The sequence below is a fragment of the Poecile atricapillus genome, chromosome 3 (assembly GCF_030490865.1).
Source record: "Poecile atricapillus isolate bPoeAtr1 chromosome 3, bPoeAtr1.hap1, whole genome shotgun sequence".
In the NCBI taxonomy this organism is placed as follows: domain Eukaryota; kingdom Metazoa; phylum Chordata; class Aves; order Passeriformes; family Paridae; genus Poecile; species Poecile atricapillus.
The window spans coordinates 105,463,236-105,480,175 of NC_081251.1; the positions used below are offsets into that span (position 1 = coordinate 105,463,236).

At 53.4% G+C, this 16,940-nt stretch overlaps 2 protein-coding genes across 3 annotated transcripts in view; both read left to right on the forward strand.

The window, feature by feature from the left end:
* The first annotated feature begins 33 nt into the window (after nt 1-33).
* Nucleotides 34-4,692, forward strand: LOC131578350 (heme-binding protein 1-like). The gene is made up of 5 exons (XM_058836990.1): nt 34-337; nt 437-522; nt 3,112-3,253; nt 3,399-3,582; nt 3,731-4,692. Exons 1-5 carry the CDS (start codon nt 178-180, stop codon nt 3,903-3,905), a joined length of 747 nt encoding a protein of 248 aa, XP_058692973.1. The 5' UTR covers nt 34-177; the 3' UTR covers nt 3,906-4,692.
* A 2,006-nt stretch (nt 4,693-6,698) lies between these two features.
* Nucleotides 6,699-16,940, forward strand: part of PTK7 (protein tyrosine kinase 7 (inactive)) — a 35,144-nt gene continuing 24,902 nt past the window's right edge. For both annotated transcript variants that reach the window (XM_058835307.1, XM_058835308.1), the window contains exon 1: nt 6,699-6,851. In XM_058835307.1, coding sequence (XP_058691290.1) covers nt 6,803-6,851 — 49 coding nt within the window. In that variant the 5' untranslated portion in view covers nt 6,699-6,802. The remainder of the gene's footprint in view (nt 6,852-16,940) is intronic.

Sequence of the window (16,940 nt, forward strand, 5' to 3'; positions counted from 1 at the left end):
CGGCTCGGCCTGAGGGGGGCGGGGCGGGGCGGGACGGGGCTGGGCGGGCGCCGCCTGCCGGGGGGACAGGGCGGCACGCTCGGCGGGGTCCGCCGGAGCGCCAGGGGGCGCTCTCCGCAGCGCTGGGCCGGGCCGTGCCGCCCCGGGGCGGTCCCCGTCCCGTTCCCGGCGGACGCGATGGCGCGGATCACGCTGGAGGACCTGGAGCAGCTGGGCGACGAGCCCGCGGCCGCCGACGGGGACGGCAGCGACAATGAGAATGACCAGGAAGGGGAGGCACGGCTGTTCGCCCACTGGGAGGCCGTGGCCAGCACGCACCGAGTGAGCCTGCCCCGAGGTGAGCGCCGGGCCCGGCGGGGCTGTGATGGCACGGACCGGGACTCCTTCTGCGCTGCGGCCGGGGCGAGCCTCGTCTCTCGTGTGCTTTGCCTTGCAGACATGTCAGGCCCGATCGCCCAGATGGCCCGGCACAGGCAGGCTCGCGAGCCCGTGCCGTACGTCTCCCTCTCGCAGCACGGGAAGGTGAGGCCTGACCCTCTCCGCACACCCGGCTTCTCGCCCGCTGCCCGCCCGTGGTGCGGCTGCCTCGGTGCTGCCGCCAGCCCCGGGCGTACCAAGAGCCTCTCCCGGGCAGGGAAGGTGCCTCGTGTCGGCCTCGCCGGGGTTCCTGCAGCACCTCTGGATCGGTGCAGTATTCTGCCACTCGTGCACCTCCTCCTGTGTAGAGTAATGGCAGTGCTCAGCTTCCCGGCCTTTATTTCAAAATTGGACTAGTCCTGCTGGTCTCTCTGGTCTTCTGACTTCCAGCCTTTGCCAGCCTATCCTCTTGCTGGGGTGGACACATCTAAGAAAGTGACCTTTCAGTTCAGAGCCTGTTCCCTTGCCATTCTCCAAACACCTTGTTGTATAGCTTGAAATCCTGCTGGCTTTGTGTTTGTGCTCGTTACTTTGGCTGGTTAAGCTGGAGATTTCAGCTGGCACAAGATAGAGATGTGTCTGTGGGGAACCTGGGGCCTGTGACCCTGACTGTCAAAGGGGAACTGGTCTTGTTATTTGTCTCAACCACCATGCAAACATGATATCTTTTGCCTGAAGACCTTCTCTTTGTGCTGGCTATGTTGCACACTTACTTTCTTCTCCTGCACGTAAAGGTGCTTCTGTGCTTTGAGAAATAACTGCTTGTCAGACTGGTTCTTGTGTTTCTGCAGGCCTAGTTGGGCTTTCTACCAAGAAGACATCTGTCAGTTGTCCTCTGTATAAGAAGCGGTTAACCAATTTCTTCTGGGCTGAGGTCCAGCATTCCCTGTAAAACACGTCTGAGCATGTGGCTTGTGCAGCTCTGAACTGGGGCTTCACCACACTCCCTCTTTGCTTGTTCTGGGTCCCAGGGACTTAATCTGGCCTTTTCTCTGCCTGTGTCAGTCCCAGGCAGGAGTGGGGCCGCAAGACTTCGTGGGAACTGAAGAGATTTTGTTGTTACGGCATCCCATCTGTGCCTGAGGAGGATTCTTGGAGTGTGAGGCTGAGTGAGAAGGGCTATTGCCTGACATCAGTGCTGAGGGGACTGTGGAGTTGGGGTTCTTAGGGACACGTTTGCCAGGCTCAGTACAAACCGATCAGTAGTATTCGGTTGCTTTTTCTGAGCTATCAGTGCTACAAGCCCTCATCCTCTTGGAGGCAAGTGAGTTATTATGCCACATACTGAGCACTGTGCTCTGCCAGCACTCAGCCCCCAGCTCAACTCCCCAGCTCACATTGCAGGGACCTGTTGCTACTGCATGAAGCATCTTCCATATTTCTTTTGGACAAGTGTCATCCAGAGTGGTGGTGCTTAGTGTAGGGATCAGGCTGTGGCACAACCAGATGCTGTGACTTCACTGGATTGATTCATTTATTGCAGGTGGTATGGCAGATGAGAGCTGCAGATAGAGTAGAGGGATTAGTGATTTCCTTGCTTGGAAAATGCTCTTGCTCTGCTCTGCTTTGCTTGGTGGGACAATGGCAGGCATGGCCCCAGCTAAAGGGTGAATGGATGTCCACAGTGTTTTGGGGCACTTTTCTTACTGGCAACCCACTGATGCACACAAACAGGCCTGCTGCCTTCCTTCTGCCCTTGGTTTGGCTCCTGATTTGGGTGGAGGCACAGGGAGGCTGCACCCAGTGTTGAGTCTTGTCACAGCTTCCTGTCTCCGTCACTGCCAGCACAGCTGTGGAAGCAAGAAGTTTGGGAAGATGCCTTGAGCTCCGTGGAACAAGTTTGTCTCATGACCACTTTGATCTGGATGAAGAACAAGCTGAGAGTAGGAAGATAGGTGCTGGTTGCAACTTCCCAGTCCCTTTTTAGGTTACCTGTGGACACAGACATGCCATGAGCTGACCTATGAACATACCCAGATGCAATTTCCCCACTCCCCTTGCCCCCATTCTGTGTCAGGTTTGTCCAGAATACTGGACATTCTGTGTTGGAAACAGAGATTTTGATCTATACCACAAAATTCCACAGCTGGGTTCATGTCTCTTCCTCCTGTTGCTTCTTGGTATGGGAGAAGGATCTGAGGAATTTTATTCCAGTTTCACAACTCTTCTGGGTGCTAGAGCTCTTCTGCCAGATTTTCCCTTCTGCTGGGCAGGGATGTTTCTGTTATCCTCTGTGCACACAGTATTCCAGGGAAAAGACACTGCACCTGAGAACAACATCAGCCTTACTGGAGGCCTTTGGGTGCCTGGAATCAGGAACATCCTTGTGAGTAGGCTGTACAGAGACCGAAGAGGAACTGAAAGTCCTGTGCTCCTTGCTGAGGATGTGCTCCATTCCTTGTGCATGCCAGGGGCCTCCAGAACCCCTTGTACCCTGTCCCATGTCTGTGCCTTTCCTTTTGCTGACCTGAACTGACCTTTGCCCAGTGCTCATAAGTATCCTTGTCTGAGGTGTGTGTGTTGCCAGCTCCCCTCACGTTCTTTGTCCTGCTCTGCCAACCACTGCCTAGTAGGGGCTCTCTTTTTGGCAGGCTTGTCTCCCCGCTTCTTGCCTGTCAGTGTTGGTTTTCCACCCAGCTGCTGCAGTGTTGTCAGTGTGCTTGACTCTGACTTGCCTTGTCTGGCCTGTTTCAGTGCGAGGAAGCGGCCTACGAGGAACGGCAGTACCCAGCTGGGAAGTGGGCCTGTGTCACCATGGGGGAGCCCATGTATGAGCAGAGCATCTCCATGAGCTTCATGAAGCTCATGCGCTACATCTGCAAGGAGAACTCTGTAGGTGTGTGCAGGCAGGGGCTGGAGGGGCTGGCAGACTGCACAGAGGGGAGGGCTTTGCCACTGTCCACCTGGAGTGGGTAGGAGGGCTGCTGCTGCTGCTGCTGCTGCCAACATACCTGTCTCACTACCTGCCTGCCTCTTTCCAGGTCGCCATTTGGGCATGACAGTCCCAGTGCTCAACGAAATCCACCTGACCAAGGAGGGGAGTGAGTTGGAACGTGAGGTCCTAACTGCCTATTACCTCCCACGAGAGTTCCAGCAAAACCCCCCTGTTCCCATGGACCCCGAAATCCACATCATCGAGAGAGCACCGCTCCAGGTTATAACCAGGTGATCCCAGCACCAGAGTTGTTTTCTCAGCTCAGCAGAGATGTGCAAACTCCCTGCATAGCTGCTGTGGTTTGTTAGACAGAGGGATGGGAGCTCTGGCTGTGGGAATGTGCTGGCTTTGTTGCTTATGCTGCTCCCTCCGCTGCAGGGTTTTCTATGGGATGACCACTGAGGAGACGATTCTGCGGGAGATCAGTCTCTTCTGGGAGCTCTTGGGCTCCACTGACACGGTGCTGCGACAAACCTACATCGTGGCTTCTTATGAAAACCCCAGTATCCCTCAGCGCCGCAATGAGATCTGGTTCATCCGCCGGGCCGAGTGAGTCCCCTCCGTCACCGCAAGCCAGCGCGCCACTGGACCTGGTGTAGATGGCAGTTCTGACCCAAAGGAGATGAAGCACATCCCAACCCACTATTCACCAACACAATGAGACACCAAGAGACTGAGGGGTGGGTTTGCAGCCTGCCCTGCAAGGGTCCTGCCAGGGGAGACTCTGCCTGGTCTGCACTTTACCTGTCCCCACAGCTGAGGCTGGAGCTGGCACCGAGGACGACCTCTAGAGCAAACTCTTGATGGGAAGCATGTAGTGGGGGCTTGTGCTAGCCTGACCTGCACTGGGCTTGCAGAGCTGTGCCAGGGAGGCTAGTGGGTCTAGTGGTGGACAGCATCACAAGGTGATGGTGTCTAGAAGGCAAATGACTGTGTACAAGATATGGCCTCTGGCCTGCTTCCTGTGAGAATGGCTGCCTGTCCTGAACAGAGCCACTGAAATGCTGCTACAGAGACAGTTGGGTTCAAAGGGGAAAAGGGCTTGAATTCAGATGCAAATCCTGAATGTTTCCTGCTGGGGTAGTTCTCTTTGGACTGCTGTGTGTCTCCCTGGCTGTCACTCACCATTCCTCAGCCAGGACTAGGGTGCTGGCAGTCCATCTGTTGTGGTTGCTGTTTTGCAGACCTGCTGTGAGCTGAGAGGGGCAGGTCCAGAGAGCAGCAGCAGCACTGTGTGTTGTGTTGTGGATTGATTAGTGAGTTTCACATCCATGAATACAGTCATGCTTTCCTGGGGGAAGCTGGCAGTGCCAACAGTAAATAAACCCAGCTCAAACCACTGCAACTACAGATCACTGATGATGGGGATGGGGGGGAAGCTAGGTTGGGTTGGGAAGAGCCTTGCTGTCTTCTTCCTGGAGATGCTCCAGGCTGCAAAGCTGTGGCTAATTAGAAGGTCTCTAATTAGCCCAGGTTACAGCTTCCTGTTCAGCCAAGCACAGCCTCTGCATTACTGCACAGGCTGCTTCTGTTGCTGCTGCAAGAACTGTGGGCACAGTCCTCTGCAGGTAAGTTGGTTTGTCTGTTGGGTGGGGTCTGCCTCATTTTTCCCTGGTGCAGAAGTTGGATACTGTAGCTGTACTCCATGTGGGCACCTGATCTTTTGGGGAGAGAATTCAAATGCAACTGCATGTTCTGCTGGTTGGCTGGAGGAAGTGGTGCACTCCCACAGGGATGTGCTTAGCAGGCTTGATGTGGAGAGACTTAACTGCTTCTGATTCCTCATGATGTATGTGCCTTGCTGCCTGCCACTGTTGCTCAAACTCCAGCTCTGGTCTCTCCAGTGCAGCTGCAGGTAGGAATAGCTGGAAGGCCTGGCCAGCTCTGTGGTGTCACTGCCCAGCAGCACAGGTGGCTTCTGCCACTGCTTTCTCCAGTCAGATGCTGCACACTGTCCCCTCCAGGCTGGCTTGCTCTCTGGCTGTGGGGAGCCTGGATGCCCAGCCTGGGGCTGTGGGGAGAGGGGGCTGAGCATGATACACCCTTCTCTTCAAGGGAGCTTGAGGCAGAGTCTGGGTAAGCATAGCAAGGGCAGAGGGTGGTTTCCTGGCTATCTTATGATACAGTTCTTGTTCTTGGGGCATTAAAGGCAGTATGGACCCAGGAGATGCAGTGACAGCCTGCACCACTGAGGGCTGATGTGGCAAGTGCTTCTAAGAGAAGTCAGGATACCTGGATCAGCGCTGCTTAGCTCACTTTCCTTCCTGGGGAAAGAGAATCCCCTGAAGCTGGGGTCAGTATCAGTGGGAGAGCAAAGTGTGCTAGTGTGTGTGGGGGACCCTTTCTATGTATCAGCTGCTTTGCTTGCCCTGAGTTTGCAGGTGGAAGTAAAACTTCCTTTCTAGACGGTGTTGAATAGGCTTACCACTTCCTCTGGGGCTGCTTGGTCCCCAACCAAAACCAGAACAGCTTTTGGTGGCAGGAGGTGGTGAGAGGGGACTGGTCTGTGGTTACTGGCGAAGTTCCACAGCTGCACATGGTGTGGGAGCAGCTGTGTGGTCTCCCAGGATGTGGCAATGGTGGGGGCTTCTGGTGCAGCACCAGCCTGGCACTGCTGCACCGGGCAGCAAGCACGCTCCAATCCTGTGCCACAAGTTTTGCTGAGTAAAGGCTCCAGCATCCTTTGTGATGGATCCAGCAGTGCTCAGGGCAATGTCCGATGGCGAGTCTTCCACACAGTACCAAAACCAGTATTTTGGAGGCTCAACAAACCGGCTGGCAAGCTGGTGTTCAGAGTGACAACTGCCAGAGCCGGTGGTGCAGGGCTGCAGCAGGTTCCACCAGAGGCATTGGGTCGGGCACAGAGGCTCCAGTCTGGGCCATGCAGATGGCCAGACCAGCCCTTGCTGCTGTGCCTCAGCTTGGGTCCCGCAGAGGAGCTGCAAGGAGCGGGCAGCGTGCTGTGCATTGAGACTGTGTGTCCAGCCCTCTGTCCCTAGCAAGGTGTGAAGCTCCTGCTCCTCGCTGCCCCGGTGCTTTCACAGAGTCTCTCAAAGCGCTACAGACCGGGAGCTTCTGCCATCGGTTTAACAAACAGCCCGGCTACAAGGAGCCCCTGGGCGGGAGGGGAGCTCCCCTCTTCTCCTTGCTGCTCGGGGCACCCCGGAGGCACTGACTGGCAGGAGGGGTAGGCAGGAGCCCGGCGCGGCCCTCCCCGCCCCCCGTGCCAGCGGGGCTCTGCGGGGGATGGCGCCAGCGAGCCCCGAGCCTCGAGCACCGCGGCGGAGGCACGGGGGGCCGAGCCGGGCGCTGCCCGGGGGACCCCGCTCCTCCCGACCCCGCCCGGTTTCCGGTGGCCGCCCCTCCTCCGGAACCCCTCCCGGCGGCGGCGGCGGGCGGGGCGGCGGCGGCATGGTTGGGGTCCGGCGGGCACGCTGACCGGCGTGGGGGATGGCGGCGGTGCGGAGGATGGCGGCGGTGCGGGCACTGCTGGTGCTGGGTGAGTGGGGGCCGGGACAGCCACCGCAGCCTCCCCCGCCCAGGGAATGCGGGTCCCGGCGGGGGCGGCGGAGCTTCGCGCCTCTCCTCGAGTCCGTGTCTGGGCCGCGCTGGGGCCGGCGGGCGGGGGTCCGCGGCCGGGCCCGGGGGTTAAGGTGGTGCGGCCGTGTCGGGGGCCGAGCCTCCGGTGGTCTGCGCCCCCCCCCCCCCCCGGCTTCCCGTGAGCCCGGCGGCGATGGGGCCCGCTCGTCCCGCCGGTGTGGGGCGCGGAGCAGGGGCTGCGTGAGGCCCCATCTGTTCCCCCCCCCCGGGGCGGCCGCGCCCCCGCCCCGCGCAGCCCCGCTGTGCTGCGGGAGCCGCCGGGGCGCCTCGCCCGGCTCTCCTTCCCCGGCGTGCGCCGGCTCGCCCTGCCCGCCCGCCCGCTCCGAAGGGGGAGCGTGGTGCCGAAATCCACGGGGATGCAAATACGCCAGACATTTGCTGTCTGGGAGACGGCGAACAGGCGCCCCCGGAGCGGCGCGATCCGGGGAGGGCTCCCGGAGATCCCTTGAGCGGGGCTTGGCTCCGACCCGCGCCCCTCCGGCCCCGTGGGCAGGGTTGACACCGGGAAGGCTGCGCGGGGCAGCGGGTGGTTTTTCCTATGAATTCTGGTCAGATCAGAACCCGGAGGAAAAGCAGTGGGCAGGCGGTGAGTTCCCACCCGTGGAGATTGACCTCCCGGCCGGTCAGGGGTTTTTGTCCCTAGCTGAGCGCATCTGGATGAGCCCTCTGCCCCGCCCCCCGTGCCACCCTCCCTGCCCCTTCCGAGCTCTGCGGCCCCTTGATTTTCCTGGCCGCTGCTTTTCACAGAGTCCAGCTGCAAGGCCTAAACGCTCCTTCTCTTGCTCTGCTCCGTGCTGTTTCTCCCCACTGACTTACTAGCACCATTTTCCTTGTCTGGGGAGCCCGAGGTCTTGGCTGTGCATGAGAGCCGCAGGGGCTGTGAAGTGTCTTCCAGCCTGGCTTTGAAGGGTCCCACGGCTGCCCCATGCCACATCACCTCGTTTCTTCACTTAGGAACCCTGCCTGTAGCTGTTTGGAACCCTTCTGCCCCACCGTGTACAGTTGTAGAGTTTGCTTTGCAACTTCTGCTGTAAAATCAGGAGCAATACTAGTTTAACACCTGCATGGAATACTGCATCTGAAGGAAAGCGATCGACAGTGCTGCTGCCCGTCCATATCTGGAGCAGTGGCTGAGCCCTGCTGCCAGGCGGCAAGTATCGTCCAATTTACAGCTGATAAGCACGAAAAGCAGCACTTACTTAGCTGATTAGCGCCGTGATTGCAGTCCGCCTTGGCAGCCTTCTGGGAAGGCTTTTTCTGGCGGGGGAGTGCATGCTTAGCTTGGGCTCTGGTTTGAAGTCATAGGGCCCTTTGAGCCTGCCACAGCATTCATGTAGGTGCCAGCAGGCCAGCCCTGGCAGCCGGGATGTGCAAACCTGCCTGTGAGGGCTGTGTGCTGCCTTTCCTGCCACTCTGCAGTTGCTGGAGTTTCTGTGCTGCTCCAATCACGTACACTCCCCCTTGTTTCTTTTGCTGAGCAGGACCACATCCTACAGCACTGGGGGCAACATGCAGCTGTCCAGCTCGCAGACACTGTAAAAAATCCAGGCGCCATCAGTGTAGCCGAAACGTGCAGTTTGATGTTTAGGTTTTATGGGCTGGTGGTAAGTTTTGTGGGCTGCAGGGCATTGTCTCTCTTGGCCTGTGGATGCTGTTTGGAAAGAGCACTGGAACAAGACCTGTGTGGAGTATCCATGGCTCATGCGTGTCCTTTGCCATGTATGTGTTCCAGAAAGTGCTCGGTGCCTGGACCACTGGTCCCTCTTCCTCCACTTCCATTGTTCAGCAAAGCTGTGATCTTTCTGGCAGTGGCACTACAGCATGCCAGATGTGTGCTGACTTCTGCTGGAACATGTGGTTGAAATGCTAGCAGAGGAAATATTTGCTGAGTCAACTTTCCTTTAAAGCAAAAAAAAAAAAACCCCAAAAACCCAAAAGGTCTATTTTGTCCTGCAAATGCCTCCATGTTCTGTGTTTAGCTCTGTTTCTGTATGGCAGTGATTTTCTCGTGCTTCCTAGCAAGCGTGGTCTTAAAGAAGAAAATTTCTGAAAACAGGAACGATCTTGTCCCATTGGGACTTGACTGTGTTCAGACAGTGCTCTGGGCAGGCTGGAACCTTGAAGTGGCAGGAGCTTCAAAGGCATGGAAATGACATAGTTGTGGCCATAGGCACTTCTTTGTCTGCACAGTGGGGTCCAGAACCACTGTGAACCAGCACTGTTCAGGGGGCTGTCCTGTTTAAAGATCCCTTAAAGATGTGTTCTGAGCTCTTAATTGACCTGGAATGAGACCATCTTCTAAAGGGAGATGGGCAGATGTTTAAACTTCAACAGGCACCTGTGTTTAGTTGCCTGCTGGGTGACAAATGTTCTTGCTGATGGGAGCATGTTTCCTTCAAGTCTGCTGAGTACCTCTTGTTCAAGGGAGGTGAGGGAATGGCAGCTCACATCTGCTAACTGCTTGGATAGTAGGTCTCACCTTGTTTGGCCAAAGGCTGGTTCATGGTTCATCCAAGCAGATAGGTATGTGTGTCCTGGGAACGTGGGCTGCATTTCCTCTAAAAGCCGTGGAGCTCAAAGGGAACGGAGGGAAGAAGGTAGGAAAGGGGTAAGAAGAGCCTCGCCTTGAGGCAATGCACAAGAACGGAAAGGCCAGTTTGGCTGTAAGTGATAAGGCACTTCAAAAAGATCTGAAGGCTGTGAGGCCTGGTTACAGGTATTTACTAGAGGATCTTTACACTAATATTTTTCTTGCCTTCATTTCAATTCATCTGCTATTTAAGTTGCAAAGATCAAAGCTGTATTCCAGCAAGCACACGTGGACTAAAGTAAATAGCAGGACCTAGTACACCTCTTCCCAGTGAATAAACACTCTTTCCTCTCTGAACATTTTCAAGCATACCTCTCAGGCCTGGAATGCAAAATATTTCACATAAGCAGTGGGTGTTTCCACTGCTTTCGATATTTGGGAACTTGGAACAAATGCTTATTTAGAAGTGGACAGACCTGGGTACAAACGTGCTCTTTGTGAAGGCAGTTGCCGCTGTGGTGTTCGGAGGGAAATTCCCCTGAGATTGGAGGACATGCAATTGTTTGTCCAGACCCCAAGGAACAGTTCTCATTCTCCTAACATGAAGTGTTGGTCTCATGGGCTGGGACAGGCAGCTCTTTGGAGGCCTGGAAGGCAGCGAGACTAACAAGATGTTTGGCAGATGTTCAGGAACATTCTTCTTGATGAGGTTTAAGTTGCACAGGGTGTTAGCTTTGGGTTTGGTGGGGTTTGCAAAGGCTGTGAACCAGCACAGTGCATTTTGCTGTGTAAGGAAAAGAGGCAGCCCCACCTTTGGCATGGCAGTACCTGCTGGAGAAGGCTGATAGTGTCTGAGGTGGGAGAAAGGCAACTGTAGTGTCTTCTACCTTTATAAGAAATCAACTGTGTCTGTGAGAAGAGGAGGAAGAGAGATGGAGAAATGATAATTTGACAGTTGGTAACATGTTGTTTCCTGGGCTCAGGGTGTTTCAGCATGGCAGAGGTGCCAAGGTGGGTGGCCTGATTCCATGTCTTACTCCTTGCCTGGAAGATATTGGGAGAGCTACTTATAAGTGCTTTTAGTCTGTTGGAAGAGCAGATGTATTGCACAGAGGGGTTAAAGGGCTGTGCTGTGCCGTGCCTGTAGCATACCTTGTGTGCTGCCTTGCCTGAAAGAGGCAATCACACTGCTGGACACGGAAGGATTTGTTCTCAGGGGGAGACCTGATGAGGAAGGGGTGGGGATGCTGCAGGTTTTCAGGCTTTTCATGGGGCTGCTGCCAGAGCAGTGGCCATTCCCTGGGCTTTGTCATGGTTTGGAGGCTCTACATGTGGTTCACGTCTTATTCCTGATGTCCGTGTGAGCTTTCAGCAGTCCAGAAATGTTGGGCTCTGGTTTTTAGGGAGGTTGTTCAGAGGGAGTTGCTAATGAGGTGAGGGGCCCTGGGGTCTTCTGGAAACTTTTTTGCTTTCTTCCTGATCCCAACACCACTGAACCACAGCATGTGGAAGCAAACACACAGATTTTTGATTCTGGAGGATATGGCCTGTTCAGAGTCCTGTACTTCCACCTCTTTTATCCATCCCTGTCAGGATCTGCTGTGCTGGGTTGATGGGCTGTCAGCTCTTTCCTTTTCCTTGCCTATCAAAGTGGCTGCTTTCCTGCACTGCTGTTGGGTGTTACGGGAAGGAGCTGTGTCAGGTCACCTCTGAAATCACACAGGACCAGCAAATCCACCTTTGCATTGAAATGAGAACTGTTGATTTTGCAGTTTGGTTTAGAAAGGACAGGTGGTGTGCCTAAAAAGGACCAGACTGAGGGAAGGATCATCTTTGGGGAGAAGACCATCTCCTGTTTCACTCTTCCTGTGCCTTCTGAATATATCACTGTGCAGGCAGTAGGAAAGAAAAGAGGCTTGCAAGGCATATCTTTATATGGATGTAGGTTGGTTTGGGAACGAGACCAGAATCTTGCTTTGCAGGAGGCACACAGGTGTCCGTAGTCTCAGGGAGCGAAGAACTGGAAGAACAGTTGTTAGGGATCTCCTCTGGAAATGGGTAAAGGCTGGTTTTAGTGAAGTTCCTGTGGGCTCTCAAGGTTGGAGGCATATTCAGTGTTTTAAGCAGTTGCAGCTCTCCAGGTCCAGGCTCTGGATCCAGGTGCTGCTTGAATAGAGGTTGAATTGGTTTGTCCAGTGTTTCCTACTGCCTCTGCCTTTGGCTTGTTGCAACACAGTGAGGATGAACCCATGCCACCCAGTCAAGGCAAGGACTCCATTTCTGGTCATTCCTTTGTTGCAGGGAAATACTTGGCAGTAAGCAGTGTTCTGTGTTTACCTGTGTCTCCGTTTAATCTGTGTGGCTCTTGCTGAGTAGCTGTGGAAGATCTTCAAGCCAAAACACAAGTGGTCTTTGTTTCAAAGCATCAATTTGTGTTGGCAGCCAGGTCTGCGGTGCATGTGCTTTTCATTGACTGCTGCTTCGGCTCAGTTTCTCACTCTTGCCAGCTCTTTTTTAAACTTCATACAGAAATGTTTTTCCTGAGTTTAAAAGGCCTACCTGTACAGTACTTCTAGTCTTAACTTAAGCCTTGTCTTTCTCAGGGAAGCAGTCTCTGTCTGGTCACAGAATGGATTGCTTACCTGTGCTTTGAGAGATAACTAATACATGCTGTCTGATCAGCAAAGAGAGAGGCAAGGGGGGGATTTCAGGGTGGTTTGCAAGTTTCTGAAAGCCTGGTCTGTATGCCTGGGATGAGTTTTGGTGTGCCTGCCCAGCTCTGAATTTTCCCAAGCTTGCTTGTCTTAGCAGTTTGGGGAAGTTGATGAGTGGGTGCTATTTTGATACTCTTTGCAGACTGTTGCTGCCTGGGGCTGCTCCTTTTATTTGATCAGCTTTCAAAAAGCCATCCTCTATTCTCTGATTTTGACCTTCCGAAATTTTTCTGCAAGGGCGTCTTGTGAAGATGCATTCTAATCCTTAAAAATTGTCAGTGCCATCCAGGCAAGGCCCATGTTGTAATTAAAACATTTCTGCTGGTAGTGAACAGATGAATGCTGAGGTGTTCAGGTGCCCCTGAGAGCGGAATGAAAACCATCCGGGTCCAGCTGTGGAATTCAGGACAGAACAGTGAGGAGCACTCGTGAGCTCCTGTGTCCCTGCACAGGTTGTGTGTGTCAGGAGAGGAGGCATGGCTGGTTTTAACTGATGATTCCTCCTGTGAGATGGTGCTTGCCAGAGGGATACCAATGGCCTGTCTTCTCCTTGTCAAATTAGGCTCTGACTTAAATGGAGCAGGCAGGAATTTTGGCATCTGTGAACTGGAGTGTGCACAGGGCCCCTGAGCGTGCATGGATTGAATCCACCACTGTCAGGTGGTCTGCACCTCTGTGAGGTTGGGATGGCTGGGATTGATGGTCGTATTGTGCAGGATGATGAATGAAGAAAACTGATACGAGCGGATTCCTGTCTGGAAGGTGGTGTGACACATTTGATTTCAGGGCATGAACCTTCCCTCTCGTTGCATGCTGGGAGAAAGCAATGACGTGGGATTGCTGTCTGTGCTGGGACCCGGTGCAGAAAGGGGCTGGGGTTTAAGTGAGTGAGGATTACAAGGCTCTTTGTATTTCAGTCCCTGGTTGACCTGTGTTCAGTTCCTAGGTGACTTCTGTCCTGTAAGACAGCGGTGTCCGTGTATGCTGTGCTCAGACCTTGGTGCTAATGCCCAAGATGTTTGTAGCTCTAAGATAAAAGGCTTTGTAACTTTTCTGCTGTTGTGAAATGAGGTTTGTCCCAGCAGCAAGATTTTACACTTTGATGCAGCTCAGGCTGCCCTGAAGAGCAGCCAAGACTGCGCCCTAGTGCTGTCGATTTGGGCAGACTGGCAGGTTGGCTCTGTCCTCTGTCACTCCAGGAGAAAGCCAGATGGGTCTGTCCCCAGAACCATGGCATGTGGAGGCCAAGTCCCATTCTGGCTGCAGAAGGGAGGCTCGTGTGCCTCTGGGCAGCTCTAGGGGGGCTGTCCTTTCTGTGAGTGATGCTGGCACAAGATAGGCACGGTATTGCTTAAGACCTGCCATAAACGCTCTCCTCCTCGCAGTTGCTCATTGGCTTCTTTGGGAGCACAAAGGAAGCCTTTGATTCAAACCATGCAGTGGCTGTCCAAATGGCTAAGGGCAGGACAAGCTGCGGCTTGCAAGTGCCTTTATTGCTCTCCACTGCAGCGTGCCTTGGTGTGTGTCCTGGCTCTGCTGGGGCAGCCCAGCACTCATGTGGCACGGAGCTGCTCCGTGCTGCTGGCTCTGTTGAGGTCGCTGGCAGTGCCTGGATCACTGGGAAGCATTCATGGGAGAAAAGATTATGGATTTTGTCTTTCCTAGCAAAGACAAGACCAGATAGAAGAAAACCAGATAGCCTTGTAGGGTACCACAAAGGGCAGTGCATCCAGTTCTCCTTAACCGATCATGGGAGCATAGATGGGTTTGTGCTGCTGAGGTCAAGTTATGAAGTTGCCTTTGCAGAGGTACCAATGCCAAAAGTCTCTTCCAGCAGTTGCAAGAATTGTATAAATTGTCCTGGACAAAAAAAGTCCAAAGCTTCTCATGAGTTACTTGATGTTCTTTGTTCCTATCCATCCATATGGCCTGCTGTAAACACCAAGAGCCTGGCACACATCTGAGCACCTGGCAGGTGCTATGGGAGTGGCCATTCCTGGGCTGGGACTTCTGTAGCAGTGTGATCCTGTCATTCCTTTCTCCAACTAGGTTCAAGCAGTTCTTCCTCCACCATATTCCAAGCAAAAGCTGAGTGACAAAGGCAACACATCAGATTATTTTTTTCCTCTTTTGAGTTAACTCCTGATGGCTCTCCCTGCATGTTGTGTGTGTGCTTGCAGCCTGTGTAAGTGGAGGAGCTGCTTGCTGGGCCCTCGCCAGCACTGACCTTCCTGCCCCTGTCCTGTCTCTGTCTTGCTGCCTTTTTCTGGCTCAAGTGCAGTTGTTCCTTTTCCAGTTGTGCCTCCTACCTCCACCTCTTCCTGATTCCTCTTCTGTATCCAGACCTGCCATGGCATGCCACACGCCCCCTTCTCAGACTTTGCTGTTGCTTGGTTTCTCTCCAGTGCCTGCCTCTGGGCACTGCTGTTTTCCCAGGTGTGGCTGTGGCTTCCTCCTGCCATCTTGAGATTGCCTTTGTCTCCTTGAGCCAGGCCTCCAGTTCACAGCAGGTGGTGAGAAATCAGAGCAGAGCTGGGGAGGGCTGCTGAGATGTTCAGGTGGTCCTTGGAAATCACGAGACTTTCTGGATAAGGATTCTTCTGCTCAGCTGAAGAAAAGTCTCAAAGCCATGTGGTCTGAAGCAGAAAGCATTAATCTGAATGGCTTTTTGTCAAGGAAACAACAAAGACTGTCATACTGGGCATCTTTCACCATCATGTTTTGTTTCTGTGGCCTTGCTGGGATTTTGGCCTGCCTCTCAGTGGCTGGAGATGCATTCCTGCAGACAAAGGCTTGCCATGGGTTTGATGGGGCAATCCGCTATAGCTGGGTTGCTAAATGGCCACACTGAGCAGCCAGGCACCTGCAGGTATCTCAGCACAGCTTCTTGCTCTCCAGGACCTGGCTGTTGAGTGTCTGTTGCCACTGTTTGTGTGCTTCCTTGACATTTGGTTGCTTAGGATGTCCAGGTGCTCTTTGCACTGGTGGCTTTGTGACTGTCCAGTAAGAGCTATTTGTTATTTAGATGTATTGGAAATAAGCTTTTCTGCTGCTATGGAGAAAAGCACTTACTTTTCAAGGAGATCTGGTTAGTATGAATTTCTGTCTCAGTGAGTCTGTTATAGCCAAGCTTTTCTTTAATTTGACACTGGCGCTCTGCATTAGATTTATCTGTAGCAAACATTCTGCCTAGTTATCGATTTGTAAAATATTCCAGAAAGTGCCCTGCTTCATATTCTTCCCACTCAATGACTTTTTTCTATTTTTAGCTGAGATAATGTAGCAATGTCTCATAGAGAAGCTACCTCTTAATTAATATTGCATGAGCAGAAAAAATATTAGCTTCTCCATCTGCTTTCCTATTTTTGTGGCTTTTAATATAGATTCATAAATGGCTTTAATGAAAATAAACAAGGAACTGTTCTTTTCTGTGCCCTCTTTGCTTTTAGAAGTGATACTGCAGGTCCAGCCTCCATGGTGATGTTTTTCCCAGGAGGCAAGTCCTGGACAACATTGCTTCCCTGCACAGTCATAAATGATGATTTTGAAAGGGGGCTGATCTTCAGCTTTCTAGCAATGAAAAGAGAGGAACTAGGAGAGAACTGCAGACCTGTAGGACATAGCTACAGATATGAGAGACAGATATGGGGAGTTGTGGATGGTGCTTTGTAGCCAGAAAGAAGCCAGTGCCACACAGATGGAAAATGGGCGTGTGGCACACAGCAGGCAGTGTTCATGAACATGGATTCTTGAGACACTTGTGAGGGTTAGCACAGAAATCCTGTGAACCCAGCAGGAAGCCCTGGGCAACCAGTCCATCCTCCTCAAGCTTCAGAGGCAGCCAGAGGTCAAAACTCAACTTTGCAGAGCCCATATAAAAAAAAGAGGCACCAGTGCAGATAATGGAGTGAGGCCTATTTCAGATGTCTCCTCAGTGCCTTTTCGCAGCAATTTTTACTTTGCAGCACTGTGGTGGCTGCTAGGAAAAGTGATTGCCTCTCGTGGGAGCTTCTTTCCTTCCTGTAGGAGGGGAGCAAGCAGGTTAAACCTTTGGTAAACCAAGTGGTGAAGCAGGATGCTCCAGAGACTCACCTCGAGTGAGACCCACAACACAGCTGTACTTTGTGGGGAGCCCAGCAGTAGGATTGCCCCTGATCTAGTGTTGTATGGTGGCATTTCCCAGTCCCCATGACTTCTCCTTGTTCCTGGGAAGGCAGAGTAGCTGTGTGCATGCTTGTGGGTGGGCTATACAGAGGCAGCAGCAGGAAGGAGTACACAACTGAATCCCTGCAGCAGCTGCCAGAGCATGGGTGTAGTTTTCAAGACCATGGCACTGGATGAACCATTTCTCCCATGAGCTGTAAGCTGTCTGGAGAGCTTGGCCAGCTGGATCTTCATGGCAAATCCATCTGAGTTTCTACAGGCATATAACTAAGGGAAACTTAGCTGTAAATATACTGACGTGACCTGGAGAGAGATTTAAAATATTTATCCTAGAGCAGAGCTTGGGATATAAATAAACTCCCTGTCTGTTTCCCTGCACGCAAGGCTCAGAAGCGCAGCTGTCCCTTTGTCCCCAGCTCATAGAGTCCTGTTTGGGACCGGCAAGTTGCTTATGGGTGGGCTTGAAGTCCATACAGATGGTGTAAACATACAGCTGTCAGCAAAATGGAGTATTTGCAGTAGTGTAGATGTGGATTTTTGACTGCAACTTCTGTCCTCTCGTTGCTGTTACAGCTGCTGG

Excerpts from the sequence above, each read along its gene's own strand:
- LOC131578350 (XM_058836990.1), top strand. The coding sequence starts at position 178 with ATGGCGCGGATCACGCTGGAGGACCTGGAGCAGCTGGGCGACGAGCCC. Across the intron at positions 523-3,111 it reads CCCTCTCGCAGCACGGGAAG|TGCGAGGAAGCGGCCTACGA; the intron begins GTGAGGCCTGAC and ends GGCCTGTTTCAG. Across the intron at positions 3,254-3,398 it reads CTGCAAGGAGAACTCTGTAG|GTCGCCATTTGGGCATGACA; the intron begins GTGTGTGCAGGC and ends GCCTCTTTCCAG.